At 44.3% G+C, this 19,510-nt stretch overlaps 1 protein-coding gene across 1 annotated transcript in view; it reads right to left on the bottom strand.

Annotated features, from left to right (window-relative positions):
- Positions 1–19,510, bottom strand: part of NRXN1 (neurexin 1) — an 814,281-nt gene that overhangs the window by 546,152 nt on the left and 248,619 nt on the right. The window contains 1 exon segment of the mRNA XM_068153449.1: positions 1,965–2,266. Within this exon segment, the coding sequence (XP_068009550.1) occupies positions 1,965–2,266 (302 nt within the window).

Raw genomic sequence — 19,510 nt, 5'->3', positions numbered from 1 at the left:
TTGGTTTCTTTGATTTGATTTTGGTTGATTTGGTTTCTTTGATTTGATTTTGGTTGTTTTGGTTCTTTTTCGTTTTGGTTTGGTTTTCATTTTGGTTCTTTTTTGTTTTGGTTCTTTTTTTGTTTTGGTTCTTTTTTTGTTTTGGTTCTTTTTTGTTTTCTTTTGGTTTGGTTCTGTTTTGTTTTGGGTTTATTGTTTTGGTTCCATTTTGTTTTGTTTTTGTTTTGATTTGTTTTTTGTTTTGGTTCTTTTTTGTTTGTTTTGGTTCATTTTTTTCTTTATTTTTTTTAAATTTATTTCATTCTTTTCTTTTTCTTTTTTTTTGTTTGTTTTGTTTTTTTTTTTCACAACACTCAAGGAATCCTCCTCGACTCCAAAACTTCTTACGGTCATATTGATGGACTTTAGGATCACAGTTTACTGCAATGAAACAAAGCAAAGATCCTGACACAGAGAATGAGTAGAATGGATTTCTGCAACTGCCTTCTGCACATGCACCTAATTTACATCTATAGAGGTAAGCTGCACTTTGAACCCTCCCCTCTCCCCTTCTCCCCCCCCGCCCCCCCCCCCAAATGTCATCATTAAATTAACAGGTTTGGTAGGTAACATGTGCAAAGGCAAATCTAGAAAGTGGGTCCCTTGCTGTCTCTTTCAAATAACTTTCCATCTCCCCATTACCAAGTAATTAGGAAGCAGAACACAGTTTCTATACTCTTGGCAAAAAGAGATATTCTGGTAGAGATGCTGTTTGGCAACTTCAACACAAAGGCTGCTTAATGCAGGAGTAACCCAACCTACTATTTCATCTAAAGGGTTACTTCGGGTTTATGGTGAAAACAACGTTTGTTTATTTGCTCTAAACAAAATCTCACAGTGTATTTCTACACTCCTCCAGCTCATCACTAAAAAAATTAATAATATGATATACAACAAACAAAAAAAAAAGAAATTCCAAACTAGAAAAATCATAGCTAAACCACCTTCAGGAAATAAAAAAGAAAAGGGAAAGAAGAGATTAGATGGATTAGTTAGCAGCTCCACAAAGCAGAGCTGTTTTTAACTAGAGGGAAACGAAAGATATTCCAATCAAGCTGCAACTGCTTAGAGAAACAACAAAATACGTTAAGGATATTTACTTAAGACAGACATTTAGGGCAGGAGGGGAGGAAAAAAAAATATATATATATAGCACTTCCACAAGATTACATGTTACTACCGTTAAAAGTACTTTAGAACATCAATATACATAACAGCTCCGTGCCACATACGTGCATATATTGTACACTGGGGTAGCACATACAGTATACACACATACATGGTAGTCTCTGTGCTCTCAGCCCTCCCACCCCCAACCTCAAACTGAACTGCTCACCTACTGCAACCCCCCTACCACATCGCTAAAAGCAAGCATGCAAGGTCCCTAAGCTTTTTGTTTGTTTGTCGATTGATTTATTTTCCTGCTGTTTTAAAACGTGGCATGACATGCAAGATGCCTCCACACAGAGCATCCAAACTTGATCTGAGGACAAATTTACTGATCCCTTTGCTTCTTTTTTTTTTCATTATTTCTTTTTTAAAAGAGAAAAATAGAGAAAACATTTGTTTAAATCAAAGAGTTTCTATTCAGAGTCACTCATGCCCTATGGAAAGTTACCAGCCTTGACTAAGGCAAAGCTGCAAGGGCAGACAGTCGTGCTAAGAGAAACACCCGGGTGCTACCTTGCGGTTTTTCAAACCTCTACCTGATGTCTCAGACAGCTGCTTGCCCTACTACTTTCTAGATATGCCCCTGCTCAAGTGTGGCAGGAATATCCCTCCTTGTGCAAATCAAAAGGAAAACAACAAAACAACCCACTACTCAAACGCCTGCTAAACATCCAATGTCACACTGTGCGATTCTCAGCTCATCAAGCATTTACTCATAACAAAGCCACTCATTCTTGTATCCATTGTACTGTTACCTGACGCAGATTCCTGGTTACTTTCACATCATGCCAGGCATTGTCATTGAATTTCCCATTCACGGGTTCCACCAGCGCTTCAAAGGCCCCTGAGCCCAAATTAATGACCAAGGAGACCGCTCCATTCTTCAGTGCGAGGTTGACATAATCAGCCGATTTCCCCGTGTGAAGCATCAGTCCGTTCCTCTGAAGCGTTTTAAAGGACAGAGTTATTTCGTCGCTGCTGCTCTGGATGGGGTTCTGAGATAGATCATAGCAGAAGTATTCTGATCCCTTGAACGTTGCAATATATTCTTCTTTTCCTGGCAAACAAAAGGAGAGAAAGACAAATAAGTCCCTCACGCATCATTAAAAGCAACGTTCGTTCATTCTTTTCATGGTTAATCCAGCAGCAGCACTGTAAGCATTGTGTCAAAAAGGAATTATTCATAGATTTATAGGATGGTGTGAGGTGGAAGGGACCTCCAAGATCTTCAAGTTCCAACCCCCCTGCCATGAGCCACTAGACCAGCTTGCTTGAGGCATATTATTACAACCACAGCAAATTACTGCAGAGTTGAAGAGTAGGTTACAATTTCTGTGTGCACGATTTTTCATTTCCATGGATTCATAGAATGGGTTGGGTTGGAAGGGATCTTAGAGATCATCTAGTTCCAATGCCCATGCACCTCCCACTAGCCCAGGTTGCTTAAGGCTTCATCCAGCCTGGCCTTGAACACCTCCAGGGAGGGAGCATCCACAACCTCCCTGGGCAACCTGAAATCAAGAAGCAAACAACACACATTCACATCTTTTTATATTTGTATTATTAATCATATTGAGTTACTCTGATTCATAGATGAACACATTCATACAATGGTTTAGCTTAGAAGGGACCTCAAAGATCATCCAGTTCCCATCTCCTGCCATGGGCAGGGACACCTCCCACTAGATCAGATTGCTCAGGGCCTCATCCAACCTCGCCCTGAACAGCTCAACACAAAAATAGTATGGAAAAGTTCACAGATCAAGATGCAGACAGGGAGGTCCCTTACCTGTCACCACCATGAGTAAGAGAAACACAACTTGGGGAAAACTATTTTATAGCAATTAAAACAGTTTGGACTGATGGAAATGGCATAGAACCATATAATTATTCAAATTGCAAGAGAGCTCTGAGATCAAGTCCAACTGTCAACCCAACCCCACCATGCCCATTAAACCATGCCCCCAAGTGCCACATCCATGCATTTCTTAAACAGCTCCAGGGCTGGTGACTCCACCATCTCCCTGGACAACCTATTCCAATGCCTGACCACTCCCTCACCAATAAAAAAGTTCTCATGAGTCTCACTGATATGAAAAAACAAACCCATCTGACAGAGAAAAGGTCACAGGGCTCGACTGAGCAGCTAAAGAGACAGTTTGCATACTCAACTAGGCAGTCATCTCATTTTGCAGCAGGTGCTGCCTGCTAAGAGCTACAACAGTGTTCCACAGGCATCTGACAACTAAAACCACAATTCTTAGGATACCAGAAGGAGGAAACCTGAAAACTATTGGTTTCAAAGACTGAAGGGAGATTAAGTGAGTAGAACCTCTTCACAGGAAGTATCTCAACAAAACAAAGCATTACATTGTCATTTTCAGTCTGAAACTGGAGCAGGGCAGATTTAGGTTGGATATTAGGAGGAAGTTCTGCACAATGACAGTGGTGAAGTACTGGAACAGGCTGCCCAGGGATATGGTTGAGGAGACATTCAAGAACAGACTCCATGTGGCCCTGAGCAGCCTGCTCTAGTTGGAGGTGTCCCCGCTGAGTGCAGGGGGGGTGGACAAGATGACCTGTGAGGGTCCCTTCCAACCTGACACAGTCTGTGAATCTGCAGATTCACAAGCTTGAGGATGGCATATTTAAACTGGAGATACAGAAATAATTTATTTCCAGTGAGGGTGGTGAGACACTGGAACAGGTTGCCCAAGGAGGCTGTGGATGCCCCCTTCCTGGAGATGTTAAAGGCCAAGTTGGATGAGACCTTGAGCAACTTGGGCTAGTGGAAGATGTCCCTGTCTATGGTGAGGGGGAGTTGGAACTAGGTGATCTTTAAAGTCTCTTCCAAACCAAAGCATTCTATGAACCTATGAACCATCCACAGCTCTGCCACTGGGTGGTTTCAGTACAGGAGAGTAAAGACTTAGAAAAACCAGGGCCAGGCTGCAAGTCTTTGCTTGGTTTTGTCACTAGGCAATAGAGACATTGCCAGCAGATAGACAGCAGGAGATCAAAATGTCCCATCAATTAGCCACAGGACAAAAAAGCAGCCATGAAGCAACACTGGTGAGCATCCCTATATTGACTCTCTAATGTGAGGCAGATGCACTATTGACCTCTTGACAGCAAAGTATATGTTTATAATGGGCAGATGGAAAAATCTGACTTGAAACATTCCCATGCTTTCCATAAAATGCATTTTTAATCTGTTGCTACATTTCATACCACAACTTTCATTGACTGTAAAAGTGCATTTTAGAAGTATGATGTTGTTTGTTTGTTGGTTTTGCTTGATTTGACTTCTTTTTTCCAAGTTATGACCTAATGACCCTTAGGAGAAGCCATTAAAAATGCATGGCAGTCATTCCAGCCAGTATAAGTGTTGCACTTCATTTAATGATTAAAATGTAATTACCTGCATAGAAAACCACAAGATAACATGAACACTAAGAGCTGACTTGCACAGGCTGTTATTCTCAAGTTTGAATACTGTAAATAACTTTCTATTACTGCAATTACAATCCTAAACATGCAGAAATCATAGCATCATTAAAGTTGGAAAAGACCCCCCCCCAAAATCATGGAGCCCAACCATGACCCAGCTACCATAACCACTAAACTATATCCTGAAGCATCACATCTGCAGCTTCTAAAACACCTCCAGGGATGGTGACTCTACCACCTCCCTGGGCAGCCTGTTCCAATCCCAGAACTCTCTTGCATCCAAGAAATGTTTCCTAAAATCCAACCTAAAGCTCCCCTGGTGCAACCTGAGGACACTTCCTCTTGTGCTCTCACTGGTTACTTAGATAAAGAGACCAACACCAGCTTCACTTCTGCTTCCTGTCAGGGAGCTGTAGAAAGCAATGAAGTCTTCTGTCATCCTCCTTTTCTCCATGCTAAACAACCCCACTTCCCTCAGCTGCTCCTCACCAGCCCTGTTCTCCAGACCCTTCACCAGCTTCATTGCCCTTCTCTGGTCATGCTCCAGCACCCCAATATCCTTCTTGGAGTGAAGACCACAAAACTTGAACCCAGGCCTCAAGGTGTAGCCTCATGACTGCCGAGTCCCCTGCGCTGCCTGCAACCAACAGAGGAGGAAAGCCAGCACAGATTTAAGCAAACTGAAATGCAAACTAAAATGCCATCTGACAGCAGGAACTTAACAGCCCAAGAGATACAAAGTCACCTTGCAGGAGCAAAGAGAAACTTAGAATAGCTTTTTCAGCCCCTGTTTTATTTCACACAGTCATGAAATCAGCTGCCAATTACCAATATGAATTGGTGCAGCGTAAGCCTCTGATGCCTCCTCACCATCTCAGGTTAGAATTAAATGATGATCCTTGCTACTCATGATAAATGACTTGGAGTGAGCACTCTATCAGTGATAAATGACTCCATTGCACTAAACAGCAGTTGTAATTCATTTCTAAAATGGCTAGGACCATACAATTTCCTCATTAATTTTCTCTTCCTTTTGTTTTAATCACACAGAGAGTCTGCACTTCAAAAGCAAACTTGCAGTTGGGGGAGGGAGAGTAAAGAGCGCAGCAGTTTCTAGGAATGAAGCCATCTTAGGGTACATTAAACAGACTGCTAGAAGGTGAAAATAAGTGGACAATTTTTTTTTCCCCCTATGAACAGTCACTACATTGAAAAGTAGATTGGAAAGTCTTGCAGTTTTTCCTCACAGTGATAACACCTTCAAATTATAACTCCAAAGGGCAAAGTTTGACATGAGAATGTTGAAAGCATTCTTGTTCAGTTAACAACCAACTGCAAAATGTCCAATGTAGAGAACACTGCTACAGCCACGGAATCACAGAGTCATTCATGTTGGAAAGGACCCTCAGGATCACCAAGTCCAACCCAGAACCCTGCTCTACAAGGGTCACCCCTAAACCATAGCCCCAAACACCACATACAGATTACCTTTAAATACATCCAGGCTTGGTGACTCCACCACCTCCCTGGGCAGCACATTCCAATGCCTGACCACTCTTGCTGGGAAAAAACTCTTCCTACTGTCCAGTCTAAACCTTCCCTAGTGCAGCTTGAGGCTGTTTCTTCTTGTTCTATCACTAATTACCTGTGAGAAGAGACCAGTACCAGCCTCTCCACAAGGTCTTTTCAGGTAGTTGTAGACAGCAATGAGTTCTCCCCTCAGCCTCCTCTTTTCCAAACTAAGCAGCCCCAGCTCCTTCAGTTGCTCTTTATCAGATTTATTCCCCGGCTTCCTTGCCCTCCTCTGCCCTGGCTCCAGCACCTCCACATCTCTCCTGTATCAAGGTGCCCAAAACTGGACACAATACTTGAGATGCGACCTCCCCAGAACTGAGTACAAGGGGACAATCACCTCCCTGCTCCTGCTGGACACAGCATTTCTAAAACAGGCCAGGATGCCATTGGCTTTCTTGGCCACCTTGCTCTTTTAACTCAACATGTTTCAAGCCTTAAACCTCAGTGAGGGACTTGGGTTAGGTGTTAGGAGACCAGGCCAGCATTATGTGGACAGTCAATGCAGGCTTCAGTTTCTCTGCCACAGTAAAAGATATGCTGAACAACTGCCCAAGTGCTTATCCAGGCCTCAGAACAGCCACTGGAACCTCAACATTTTCCAAAGACAGATCATTAGCCAAAAATAATTTACATCCCATCACTACAAGCCCTATGAAAAGTCCCTCCTCAGGTTTCTTTTAGGCCCCTTTCAGGTACTGGAAGGTTCCTCTAAGGTCTCCCCAGAGCCTTCTATTCTCCAGGCTGAGCAGCCCAACTCTCTCAGCCTGACCCCATAGGAGAAGTTCTTCAGCCCTCTGATTATCTTAATGATTCTCCTCTGAAGCCCTTCTCAGGGGAGGTGGTGGAGTCACCATCCCTAGAATTGTTTAAAAAAAGCCTGGATGAGGCACTTAGTGCCATGGTTTAGTTGATTAGATGGTGTTGGGTAATAGGTTGGACTTGATGATCTCAAAGGTCTTTTCCAAACTGGTTGATTCTGTGATTCCATTCCAGCACTTCTTATGTTGGGGGCCCCAGAACTGGATGCAGGACTCCAGGTGGGGTCTCACAAGAGCAGAGCAGAGGGGGTCTCATTACCACCTACTGATCTTTGTGGTCTTTTTTCAGACAATATAAGTCTTTGGAAGTGCTTGGTAAGGAGGTCTCCCTAGTGAGGTTGCCAATGATCTTTTTATAGCAGCCTGCAGGAACACTGAAAAAGCAGAAGATTAGCAGAGTATAGAAATAATTGGACTCTAATGCTGTATTGACATTTTAGAGGAAAGATTTGCTGTCATGTCTGGGCCAAGTTATCTCCTGGTAAATTCCACTGCAGACAGCATATTTACACCACTGATACTTTATCCTATGATACTTGGTTCTTTATGCAGTCACCATGCTTAAGGAGGTGAAAGATGTACAGTGTCAGATTATTTGACGTATTTGCATCATTATGTGCATCTAACTTAAAAGTTAAGGTCTCATTTCTCAAGTGATGGTAAAAGTAGGAAAAAAGGGCACAGATAAGAGTGATTCTGTCAGAACCATTGACTCATCTTAGAAACGTCTGATACTAATTTCACCTCTTAAAGAGACTGTCTAAAATAACTGCCTGACATAGCTTAATAATTATTAGCACAGCACAGGAGCTTGGTAGGATCATAGAATCCTAGAATGGCACAGGTTGGAAGAGACCTCAGAGAACATCTACTCCAACCTCCCTGCCATGGGCAGGGACACCTCTCAACTAGCTCAGGTCACTCAAGGGCCCATCCAAGCCACCCATGAGCATCTCCAGGGAGGGGGCAACCACCACCTCTCTGGACAATCCATTCCAGAGTCTTACCACCCTCATAGCACAGAATTTTTTCCTAAGATCCAGTCTAAACCTGTTCTTCAGTTTAAATCTGTTTCCCCTTGCCCTGTCTCTAGATACCCTGTCCCAGTTTAAGGCCAGGCAGATCCTCTCTTGCCTCCCACCGAGGCAGAAAAATGAGGCTTGCACAAACGGATTGCAGAAGTGATGGGAAAATGGAAATGGAAAAGCAGTGAAGTGTTTTACAGAAGCTACAAGCATAGTGACAAACCCAAGGCATACAGAGTCCCTTACAGCATACCCAGAAGCCTCTCAGCATTTCCCTTCTCCCTACCTGAGGGTACACCCAAACCCCCCAGGACTCTTTCTTCCCGCCTCCCCCACTGCTAGGCTGGTCTCAGGCTGGGCACATCTCAGACTGCCCTTCCCGCTTCTCCTCCTGGCATTAGGCCTAGCCAGGCCTGAGAGACCTCGAAATATTCCCCCACCATTACCAGAGAGAGAAGCACCTCTCACAGGAGTAGGGAAAGTAGAAAGTGAGAGACTTTGACAATAAATGTATAGGGAGCAGGAGATGATGGGTATGAAATAGGCTGTTTCCTGTGTCCACCCACTGGGCTGGACACTCGTGACACCGGAGGTGTATCTTGTGTGGCGGCAGCAGAAGGCACTTAGCCTAAACTGCCACACACCCTCAGGAAAAGTCCCTCTGCAGCCTTCCTGGAGGATCCCTTCACCTAGTGGAAAGCAGCTCTCAGGTCCTTCTGGAGTCTTCTCCAGGCTGAACACCCCCAGCTCCCTCAGCCTGTCCTCAGAGCAGAGAGATATGAAAGGATTCTATGATAAAGGTCCAGCTCCTACCCAACAAGGAAAAAAGTGAAGCCTGTGTCAACAACAGCAGGAGCCAGAAGCTGGTGCCTCCTGTACAGCTTGAACACAACTGTTGGTTCTTCCCCAGAAGCACAAAGACCATGTGTAACTGGGCTGACTATTTGAGCACAAAAACCTGTAGTACAGGAAAAATTCTATGCCAGCTCAAGGTGGAATAAACCCCTTTCATCCCACCTCAGAAGAAATAAGATTTATTTTTCCCTTCCCTATAGCATAATAACACTGAAAATTTGTTTCAAACCATCATTTGAACACAAATGCTCTTACTAGCTGCCTTCAGTTTCCTCCTTCTCCATGCATGCCTCATGGCTCTCCCACTGCTCAGCTGTTTGGATGTAGAGCCCCAGAGGTCCACCTGGTCTTACATTTACCACATGGTGCAGAAGCCAGAGTGACAACATTGCTGTACACTCAGAAAATGTTTGCACCAAGAGGTCTATAAAGCTAACAACTGAGCCTGCTTCTGCAACCAAGTGTGAATTGCTGAACATACCTCTGCTTTTCTAAAGTCTCTCCTCTGTTCTTAGCACCCTGAGCAAATGAGTAAAAGCCTTGAGGTACAACACTCAAGACAGCTGAATGCGGACATATCATGAGACTTCCTGCTGGACTGCATCAAAAGCAGCGTGGCCAGCAGGTCAATAAATGATTCTGCCACTCTGCTCTGGTGAGACCTCAGCTGGAGTACAAGAGAGACATGGATCTGCTGGACCGTGTCCAGAGGAGGCCCACAAAGATGATCAAAGGGCTGGGGCACCTCTGCTATGAAGACAGGCTGAAAGAACTAGGGGTGTTCAGCCTTGATAAGGAAAGGCTTTAGGGAGACCTTAGAACAGCAATTCAACATCTGAAGGAGACCCACAGGAAGGCTGGGGAGGAACTGTTTAGATGAGGGACAACAGTTTGCAACTGGAGCAGAGAAGATTTAGGTTGGACATCAGGAGGAAGTTCTGCACAACGACAGTGGTGAAATACTGGAACAGGTCTCCCAGGGATGAGGTTGAGGTCCTGTGCCTGGAGACATTTAAGATCAGACTCCATGTGTCCCTGGGCAGCCTGATCTAGCTGGAAGTGTCCCTGCTGACTGCACTGGGATTGGACAAGACGTCCTTTGAGAGTCCCTTCCAACCCAATGCAATCTGTGAATTTGATGACAGTTCTGGATACTTTCAAGTTAATTAAGATTGAAGAGGTCTTCAAAAAACACACCAGCACTCCTCACTGAAACATCAGGTCAGTTATTACCTCCATGAAATAATTTAAACCCTTCTGAACTCTAGGGAAGAAAGAATTATTGCATCTGTCAATCGAGAGCACATCCTATAATTGTCATCTATAATCTTGCCTAAGGTTCCAACTCCCTACTGATTTGTTGAGAGTTTGGATTGCAATCCCTCCAGCATTCAGTTTGGGCATTAATAGGCAGCTGGTTTTAAAGTAAATCAGGACCCCATCCCTCAGTACTACTGCTGAGGCCACTTTTACCTCAGTACTCACATAAACCATGTGTACAGTGGCAAAAGGTTCTAAAAATAAAGGTCTGTCCACCGCTAAAACTTTTTTTATGATGGGCAAAAAATTACCTCTAAAATTAATGAGCATTAAACAGGAGATTTGCAGACTAGCTGTCCACTCTTTCCTAATTCTTTTATGCTTGTTTTCCTTTGCATTGGAGTCCTAAAATGAAATTGAGGCCTAAAATGCAATTTAACTGCAGGATCATCTTATTATTTTATTATTCAAGGAGTATTTGTTTGTATGTTAGTCTGGGGCTATGGAGACAATATGCACATTCAAATGTCTCCATCCTCTAAGTCAAAGCAAGAACCACAGAGTCACAGAACTTCAGGGTTTGGAAGGGAACTCCAGAGATCAAGCCCAAGAGCAGGATCACGTCAGGCAGGTGGGTTTTGAAGGCCTCCAAAGGGGGGCAGCCTGTTCCAGTGCTCTGCCACCCTTACAACAAAAGTCTCTCCTCGTGTTGAGCTGGAGCCTCCTGTGTTTCAGCTTGTACCCATTGTTCCTTGTCCTGCCACTGGGCACCACTGAACAGAGCCTGGCACCTTCATCCTGACACCCACCCCTCAGATATTGATCGACATTGATCAGATCCCCTCTCAGCCTTCTCCTCTCCAGACTAAACAGCCATAGGTCTGTCAATCTTTCCTCACAGCACAGATGTTCAAGTCCCTCCAGTCATCCCCACTAGACTCTCTCCATCAGGTCTCTCTCTTGAGCCCAAAACTGGACACAGGACTGCAGGCATGGTCTCAGCAGGGCAGAGTAGAGGGGAGAGAGAAACTCCCTAGCCCTGCTAGCCACACTTCTTGATGAGCTCCAGGATCCCATTTGCCCTCATGACCACAAGGGCACATTGCTGTGTATCAATTTGCTAGCCACAAGATCGCAACTCCCTGCTGTCTTCAAGGAGAGCTCATCCACTTTTGGAGTTCTCTATGTGTCCCCCCTCAAGTATCTCTTTTCTTCCCCACTGCAGAGTTAACAAGCAGCTTTTCTATGTCTGTCATACAAGAAACAGACCAAGTGATTGCAGTAATTGCAGTAACTTCAGTATCTTCATATTGATCTTCTCCCCTTGCCTTCTTTTTCAAGACAATACTTCTCATGCTAACCAGAGGCATATTTACCTTATAGTTGGTACTGTGTCATCTCTGGAACTTATTACCAGTAAGATTGAAAAAAAAAAAAAAAAAGGTGGGCTTCAGTATTTTTTTAAACTGATAAAATTATTCTTTTGGGTCACCATTGAGGTGGTGAGACACTGGAACAGGTTGCCCAGGGGGGTTGTGGATGCCCCCTTCCCTTCAGGTGGTTTGAGGCCAGGTTGGATGAGGCCTCGAGCAACCTGGACTAGTGGGAGGTGTCCCTGCCCACAGCAGAGTGGTTGTAACAAGATGGTCTTTAAGGTACCTTTGAACCCAAACCCTTTAAGCCTGTGTGGTGGGTTGAAATTCCGCCCCCTAATATTAACTTTGCCAGATCAGCTCAGCTGGAAGCAAGTGAAAGCTGTATTTACAAGCAAACCATGATGGAATGCAAGGAATAGGTACAAAATATATACAGCATTTACAATATCATGCAGCTATATACAATTAACAAACAGCACAAGAACCCCCACACACTTGGTCAAAAGACTAGGGGAAGCTGGTAGCTTCTCCTTTCCTGCCTACCCAAACCCCCCTGGATAAAGAGGGAAAAGGAGCAGAGAAAGTTGCTGTTGTGCTGAGCAACAGCCGCCTAAACATGAGCCAGCAGTGTGCCCAGGTGGCCAAGAAGGCCAATGGCATCCTGGCCTGCATTAGGAATAGTGTGGCCAGCAGGAGCAGGGAGGACATTGTGCCCCTGTACTCTGCATTGGTTAGGCTGCACCTTGAGTACTGTGTCCAGTTCCAGACCCCTCAGTTTAAGAAGGACATTGAGACACTTGAACATGTCCAGAGAAGGGGAACAAGCCTGGTGAGAGGTCTTGAGCACAAGCCCTATAAGGAGAGGCTGAGGGAGCTGGGATTGTTTAGCCTGCAGAAGAGGAGGCTCAGGGGAGACCTCATTGCCCTCTACAACTACCTGAAGGGTGGTTGTAGCCAGGAGGGAGTTGGTCTCTTCTCCCAGGCAACCAACACCAGAACAAAGGGACAGTCTCAAGCCGCACCAGAGGAGGTTTAGGCTCAAGGTGAGGAGAAAGTTCTTCACTGAGAGAGCCATTTGCCATTGGAATGTGCTGCCCAGGGAGGTGGTGGAGTCCCCGTCCCTGGAGATGCTCAAGAGGGGATTGGACGTGGCACTTGGTGCCATGGTGTAGTCATGGGTCTGTGGTGACAGGTTGGACTCAATGATCCTCGAGCTCTCTTCCAACCTTGGCTATACTGTGATACTGTGACTTAACAAAACAATGCAGCCAAGGTCAAGCAGAAGCAAGTCAGCATTCTCTCCAGAGCACCAAAGTGAGAAGAGAGGAGACAAAGAGGAATTGTTTACAATAATCTTTATTTTCCTTTTCACACCCCATGGTGATTTATTTACATTTTACTACTTTCCTGTTCAAGATCTGTGAAAAAAATGTTAAAGGCATACTGTAAAACTACCCCAGCCTGTTTGTGCAGCTCCCAGCAGAGCTGAAGAGCAGCCTGCACTGGCTCTGCAGGTAACAGAAACAGAGATCTTTCCTTCACTCATTGTGTTTGTGTAGTGGTTTCTGTGCCAAGCAGATGTCTATCATAGTAAATGAGCCATTAACTGGCTGCATCCATTGCAGGTGAAAAAAAAATATCTCAGAAGAAAGAAAAGCTGCTGGTAAAAATTCTACTGACATTCAGGAATTTAACCTGAATTTCCAAAGCAGATTCAAGAGGAGCTGGATATTGACCTATTTCTGGTGATGCATTAATCAGCATCTGAATATTTCCCCCAAGGACAAGGGAATTGTGAAATGTTCTTTGGCTTTACATTAAATTATCCATCTAATGCCATCGTTTTTTAAGGCTGGTATTCTTCTACCTGAAAGGAGGTTGGAGAAAGGTGGGAGTCAGCCTCTTCTCCGTAGTTCCAAGTGACTGGAAAGCAGAAAATTCACAGATTGGATTGAATGGGACCCTCAAAGGTCATCTTGTCCAGCTCCACTGCATTCAGCAGGGACCTCTCCAACTAGATCAGGATGCCCAAGGACACAGCAAGGCTCATTTTGAATGTTTCCAGGGGTGGGATCTCAATCACATCCTTGGGTAGCCTGTTCCAGTATTTCACCACTCTCATTGTGCAGAACTTCCTCCTGATGTTCAAACTACATCTGCCCTGCTCCAGTTTCAAACCATTGTCCCTTGTCCTGTCACTACAAGCCCTTCTAAATAGTCCCTCCCCAGCCTTCCCATAGGCTCTATTCAGATATTGAAATGTAGCTCTAAGGTCTCCTGGAAGCCTCCTGTTCTCCAGGCTGAACAGCCCCAACTCTCTCAGTCTACCTTTAAAAGAGATGTGCTGCAGCCCTCTGAGCATCTTCAGGCCCCCCCCTCTGGATCTGCTCCAGCAGATCCATGTCCCTCTTGCATTGGTGACCCCATAGTAAATGGCCTAAAGTTGCTCCAAGGGAGGTTTAGGTTAGAAATTAGAAGAAACCTCTTCCTGCAAAGTTTCTCAAAGACTGGAATAGGCTCCTTATGGAGGAGCCTGACTCCCCATTTGTGGCTGTTTCAGAGAGGCAGAGATGTGATGCTGGGGAACATGCTTTAGCACCAGCCTTGGTGGAGCTGGAGAATGATGACTTGATCCTAAAAGTCTTTTCCAACCAAAAAGATTTCTGTTTGGAAAAAAGGAGGTAGTTTCATTCTTCAACACTTAATTTGTCCAAGTCCCACCTTCCTACACCTCCTGGCCTGTAAGATCCTGTGCTTGGTCATTCCTGTAGAGCATTTCAGACGGTTTTTCCTGCAGACAATGGACTCTGAAATAAACCCAACCCCCAGCCTCTGCAGCGGGCAGGGGCAGGTTAATTCTACATTCTGGCTCTTGCACACCTACAGCTTCCTCTTGCTAAATGAGCTGTAACTTGAGTAGTGACCCAGTTCTGCTGTATCTTTTATTGTTAGCACAAACCCCATTATGAACAGCACCCAACAAGGCTAAAAAAGCCTTTTCCACATTTTCCTTAAAACACTCTGCTCATTTCTGACACACTTAAATTTGATTCAGTCTCTGTAGACCTCCCAATGCCTTGAATATACACTGATGAATGCAGAAAGATTAAACATTTTCTTACTGTGACCTACAACAATGTGCTGAAACTTTAATTATTATGTTAATTCAAGCATTGGGCCCTGTGGATTTATTATATCCCAGAAGTTAATACAAGCTACTCTGAAGTGAGATCTGGGCATTAGCTGCATCTAAGTAATTTGTCTACAAATATTCAGGCAGAGTAACCAACAGCTATGCACTAAATGAATGATTCTTAATATTTAATCCTAATTTTGGAGCTTCCCCCCCCCCCCCCCCCGAAATAAATGGGTAGTTCCTCAGAGAAATACTGAAAATAGAGTTGCTTCCATCTTGGTCAAACATTACCACCCCAAATGCCAGCCTTTTGAAGCAAGGCTGCTATTAATTACACCAAGAACTTCATTACGCTAGTCAGGACTTCCTATTTTACCCAGAGAGAACAGGAAATGACTTCTGGATTGTTCTAGTCTATTGGAAGGGTTCTCAAAGATCATCTACTCCAGACTCCCTGCCATGGGCAGGGACACGTCTCAACTAGACTCTGCTGCTCAAGGGGTCATCCAACCTGGCCCCAAACACCCCCATGCAGGAGGCATCCACAACCTCCCTGGGCAGCCTATTCCAGAGTCTCACTACCCTCACAATGAGGAACTTCTTCCTATGCACCAGTCCAATCCTGCTCTCCTTCCCCTTCAATCCATACCCCCTTGTCCTGTCTCCAGACACCCTCAGGAAAAGTCCCTCTGCAGCTTTCCGGTAGGATCCCTTCAGGTACTGGAAGGCAGCTCTAATTCTGATGGAGCTGGGATTGTTCAGTCTGGAGAAGACTGGTGGTGGGGGGGGTGCTATCTTCACAGTAGAGGTGCTCCAGCCCTTAAATCACTCTTCTAGTCTCTCTCCAACAGCTCTGTGTCCTTCTTATGCTGGGGACACCAGAACTGGACACAACATTCAGGGTGGGGTCCCAGCACAGCAGAGTTAAGGAGGAGAATCACCTCCCCTGACCATTGTAAGATGACATTTGGGGGGAAAAAGTAAATAAACCCACCCATTTTGGACCAGACTGGGGACTGTTCCCACTAAACTAGGAAGAACAAGAATATTCAACCCTGAAAATAGGGTATTTGGAATAAAGACAGCTTATTATTAAAGGTAAGAAATTTCTCAATCCTTGATGTTTTAAAAGGACCAGCACTGGAAAAAAATATCAATCACTGAAGTTTCCTAAAGGACAGTACAAGAGTTTCTCACCAGTTACCTCTCACTGCCTATTGCTAGCCCCAGTTTTGCATCATAGAATCACAGAGTCAACCAGGTTGGAAAAGACCTCAGAGATCATCAAGTCTAACCTGTTACCTCCTGACAGCTAAACCATGGCTCACAGTGCCACATCCAATCCTTTTTTGAACACCTCCAGGGATGGTGACTCCACCACCTCCCTGGGCAGCACATTGCAGTGGCCAATTACTCTTTCTGGGAGGAACTTTCTCCTCACCTTGAGCCTGAATCACTGATCTAGCAAAAAACAACAAGAGAAAAGCCTATTTCTAATTTTTTTTAACTCTCCCCAGACTCAACCAATAATTTCCTTATTTTTCCCACAGTGACATGATTGACTCAAATCAAACTCAAATTTTAGATACTTCAGAAGAAAGAGGAAAATGAAGGTGAAAAACCTGAATGGGGTGAACTTGTCAAACACTGGTAAAAGCAGCAGAACTTTGCTGAGCACACAAGGCATTCCATAACACAGCTTAGTCTTATTTTCTCCCTTGATTTGCTGCATCAGAGTATTTTTTATTAAGGGATCACTAAAGCACCTGTGTTGTAATTAGGAGCAATGTGACTCTCATCAAGGGAAAATATTTTATATATATATATGTATATAAAAATAAAGGCAAAGCAGGAATTAATGCAAGCTTTGTAGTGCCAAATGAGCCAGAGACTTTTGTCCTCTGCAGGTTTTTGATTATCCACTTTAATTGCTTGCTATCATACTGCCTTGATAACCATCACAAAGACAATCCCATAATTACCAGATAGAAATCTTGATGTTATGAAGAGAGGGGGGTGAAAAAAGCAACACCACAAAAAAAACCCAACCAAAACAAAACATTACAAAGGAATACTTTAATCAATATTTTCCTCAAGCTGGCACAGATAAATGAGGTTAAAAGTTTCCAAGCAGAGAGAAATCTTAAAGGGTGTGAAGAACAGGCTTGAGTGGATGTTTGTATCATTTCTAAGCAATGTGGAGAGGAAAATATTTGTTCAGTGCATTGTTTTCAGCATCTTCCACAATGAAGACCCCAAAGGATTCTTACACTTTTCTGCCCAAGTCTTATTCTTCATCTGTCCAGGATAGAGGCAGCATAACCCTCTCGTGAAAACAAAAGGCTTCTTAAGGCACAGCTCTGAAACAAACCTGGTTTATGGTTTTTATTTCTTTCCCTTAAGATCCTCAAGATCTGAACTGAATCACACTACAAGGACAATGTTTGTAATGATGGTAATAATCAGAGCATCTCCCTTAGGGGACATGCTGAGAGAGTTGGGGCTGCTCAGCCTGGAGAGAAAAAAGAGGCAGCTCTAGGAAGACCTTGGAGAAGCCTTCCAGTACATGCAAGTGGCCTAAAGAAACCTGGGCAGGGACTTCTGACAGGGCTTGTAGTGATAGGATGAGGGGCAATGGATAAAAACTTGAGTGGTGCAGATTTAGACTGAAAATAAGGAAGAAATTCTTTCCAGTGAGGGTGGTGAGATGCCAGAACAGGCTGCCCAGGGGAGATTGTGGATACCCCCTCTCTGGAGGTGTTCAAGGCCAGACTGGATGAGGTCTTGATTAACGCAGGCTAGTGGGAGGTGTCCCTGCCCATGCCAAGGGGTTGGCATTAGCTGATCTTCAAGGTCCCTTCCAATTCAAACCATTCTATGAATTTGCAGGGCTTTTACAGCCTACTACATGCATGCTATTACATTAATTACACAAATATAAATACATATATATATCTCCACAGTTTATAACTAGGGAAGAGTTTCTTAATGTATTTTCATTGAATCAGTTGCTTCCCTCCCATTTTAGTGTTGAGGTTTTTTGTTTTGCTTTGTGTTTTTTATATCCAATTAAAGGAAATCCAAAGCCTTTTAAAATGTTCTTCTTAGAATACACAAGCCCATGTAGTATAACTTGCTTCCAAACCTGTAACTGCTTGTAATTCTTGCTCAAAAACAAACACTGTGTTTTTTTTCCTAGATATGGGGGGGGGGGGGGGGTGGAAATAGAATGGATGCTTTTGAACTCTTTTTATCTGTGGAAAAGTTACCATGGTAACTGAAAGAAAAGGCACTAAGGACTTGCTCCCAAAGGCCTTCACAATGTATGAAAGGTACAGTCAGTGAAAGGCATTGAAAATTATTTCATTGTTATTTTAAATCCACAAGACCAGGAAAATCGGTGTTGGTTATTATAAACAAGTGTTGAGAGTGTATGTCTGGATTGTTTCTGCAGTACTGTGGCTCCACAGAGAGGCTCATTAAATAAAGGTCAATTATTCCAAGTTACATCAACAGACTCACGCAGTGGTAGGGGTTTGACGGGACCTCTAGAGATTGAGTGCAGGCCCCCTGCCAGAGCAGGATCACCTGGGGCAGGTCACACAGGAACACATCCAGGTGGGTTTTGAAAGTCTCCAGAGGAGGAGACTGCACAACCTCTCTGGGCAGCCTGCTCCAGGGCTTTGCCACCCTCAAACAGAACACTTCTTTCCTTGTGTTTACACGGAACCTCCTGTATTCCAGGTTGCACCCATTGCCCCTTGCCCTATCGCCGGGCACCCCTGGGAAGAGTCTGCCTCCATCCTCCTAACACTCACCCTTCAGCTATTGATCATCCTGAACGAGATCCCCTCCCAGTCTCCTCCAGGAAAAATAGCCCCACCTCTCCTCATAAGGTCAATATTCCAGTCTCCCCCCCCTCCCAGCATCTTAGTGGTTTTCCACTGGACTCCCTCCAGTAGCTCCTTGTCCTTCTTGAAGTGGTGAGCCCAGAACTCCACACAGTCTTCCAGATGAGGGCTCACCAGGGCCCTCAAGAAATTCCTCAGGAGACCTCACCTCTGGTAAACAGAGCAGAACACTGGAAAAAGTGTTTCCCGATGTACCTTGTTATATTAAGAGAGATTCAGTATAAGAGTTCAGGATTGCATTGTCATGAAAAAGATAACTTAGGCAGAGTATTCACTACATCTGAAATGAGGCAACTCAGCTGATTGCCTGCCCTTGATTCCAAAACATTAATACTTCAGGTTAGCAAAAAACACCCAAACAAAACAAACATGGTGTTAATTATGTGAGAAAATACAGCCCTTGCATGTATCCAAGGGTACAGACGCTGCAAATAATTAGCCACCTTTACTTCCAAACCATCATATAATCACTTCATCACATTGAGCCACAGAATGGTTTAGGTTGGAAAGGACCTTAAAGATCATCCACTTCCAACCCCCCTGCCATGGACAGGGACACCTTTCACTAGCCCAGGTTGCTCAAGGTCTTACCCAACCTGGCCCTGAACACCTCTAGGGACAGAGCATCCACAATCTCCCTGGGCAACCTGTTCCAGTGTCTCACCACCCTCACTGCAAAGAATTTCTTCCTAATCTCCAGTCTGAATCCGCCCTTTCCCAGTTTATAGCCATTCTCCCTTGTCCTGTCACCACAAGCCCTTGTAAAAAGCCTACACTGCTCCCACATCCATCAATATTTATGCTACTCAAGATGTTGAAGTAGCTCATCTAACAGTAACCTCTGTAGCTAACACTTCTTCTCCAAGAGCAGTGGAAAAGAACATACCCACTAGTA

Source organism: Melanerpes formicivorus, unplaced genomic scaffold (genome assembly GCF_026170545.1).
Source record: "Melanerpes formicivorus ecotype bairdi unplaced genomic scaffold, bMelFor1.0.p_v2 SCAF_26, whole genome shotgun sequence".
Lineage (NCBI taxonomy): Eukaryota > Metazoa > Chordata > Aves > Piciformes > Picidae > Melanerpes > Melanerpes formicivorus.
The sequence above is the reverse complement of the archived record's forward strand: the minus strand, read 5'-3'. Positions and strand labels throughout refer to the sequence as shown.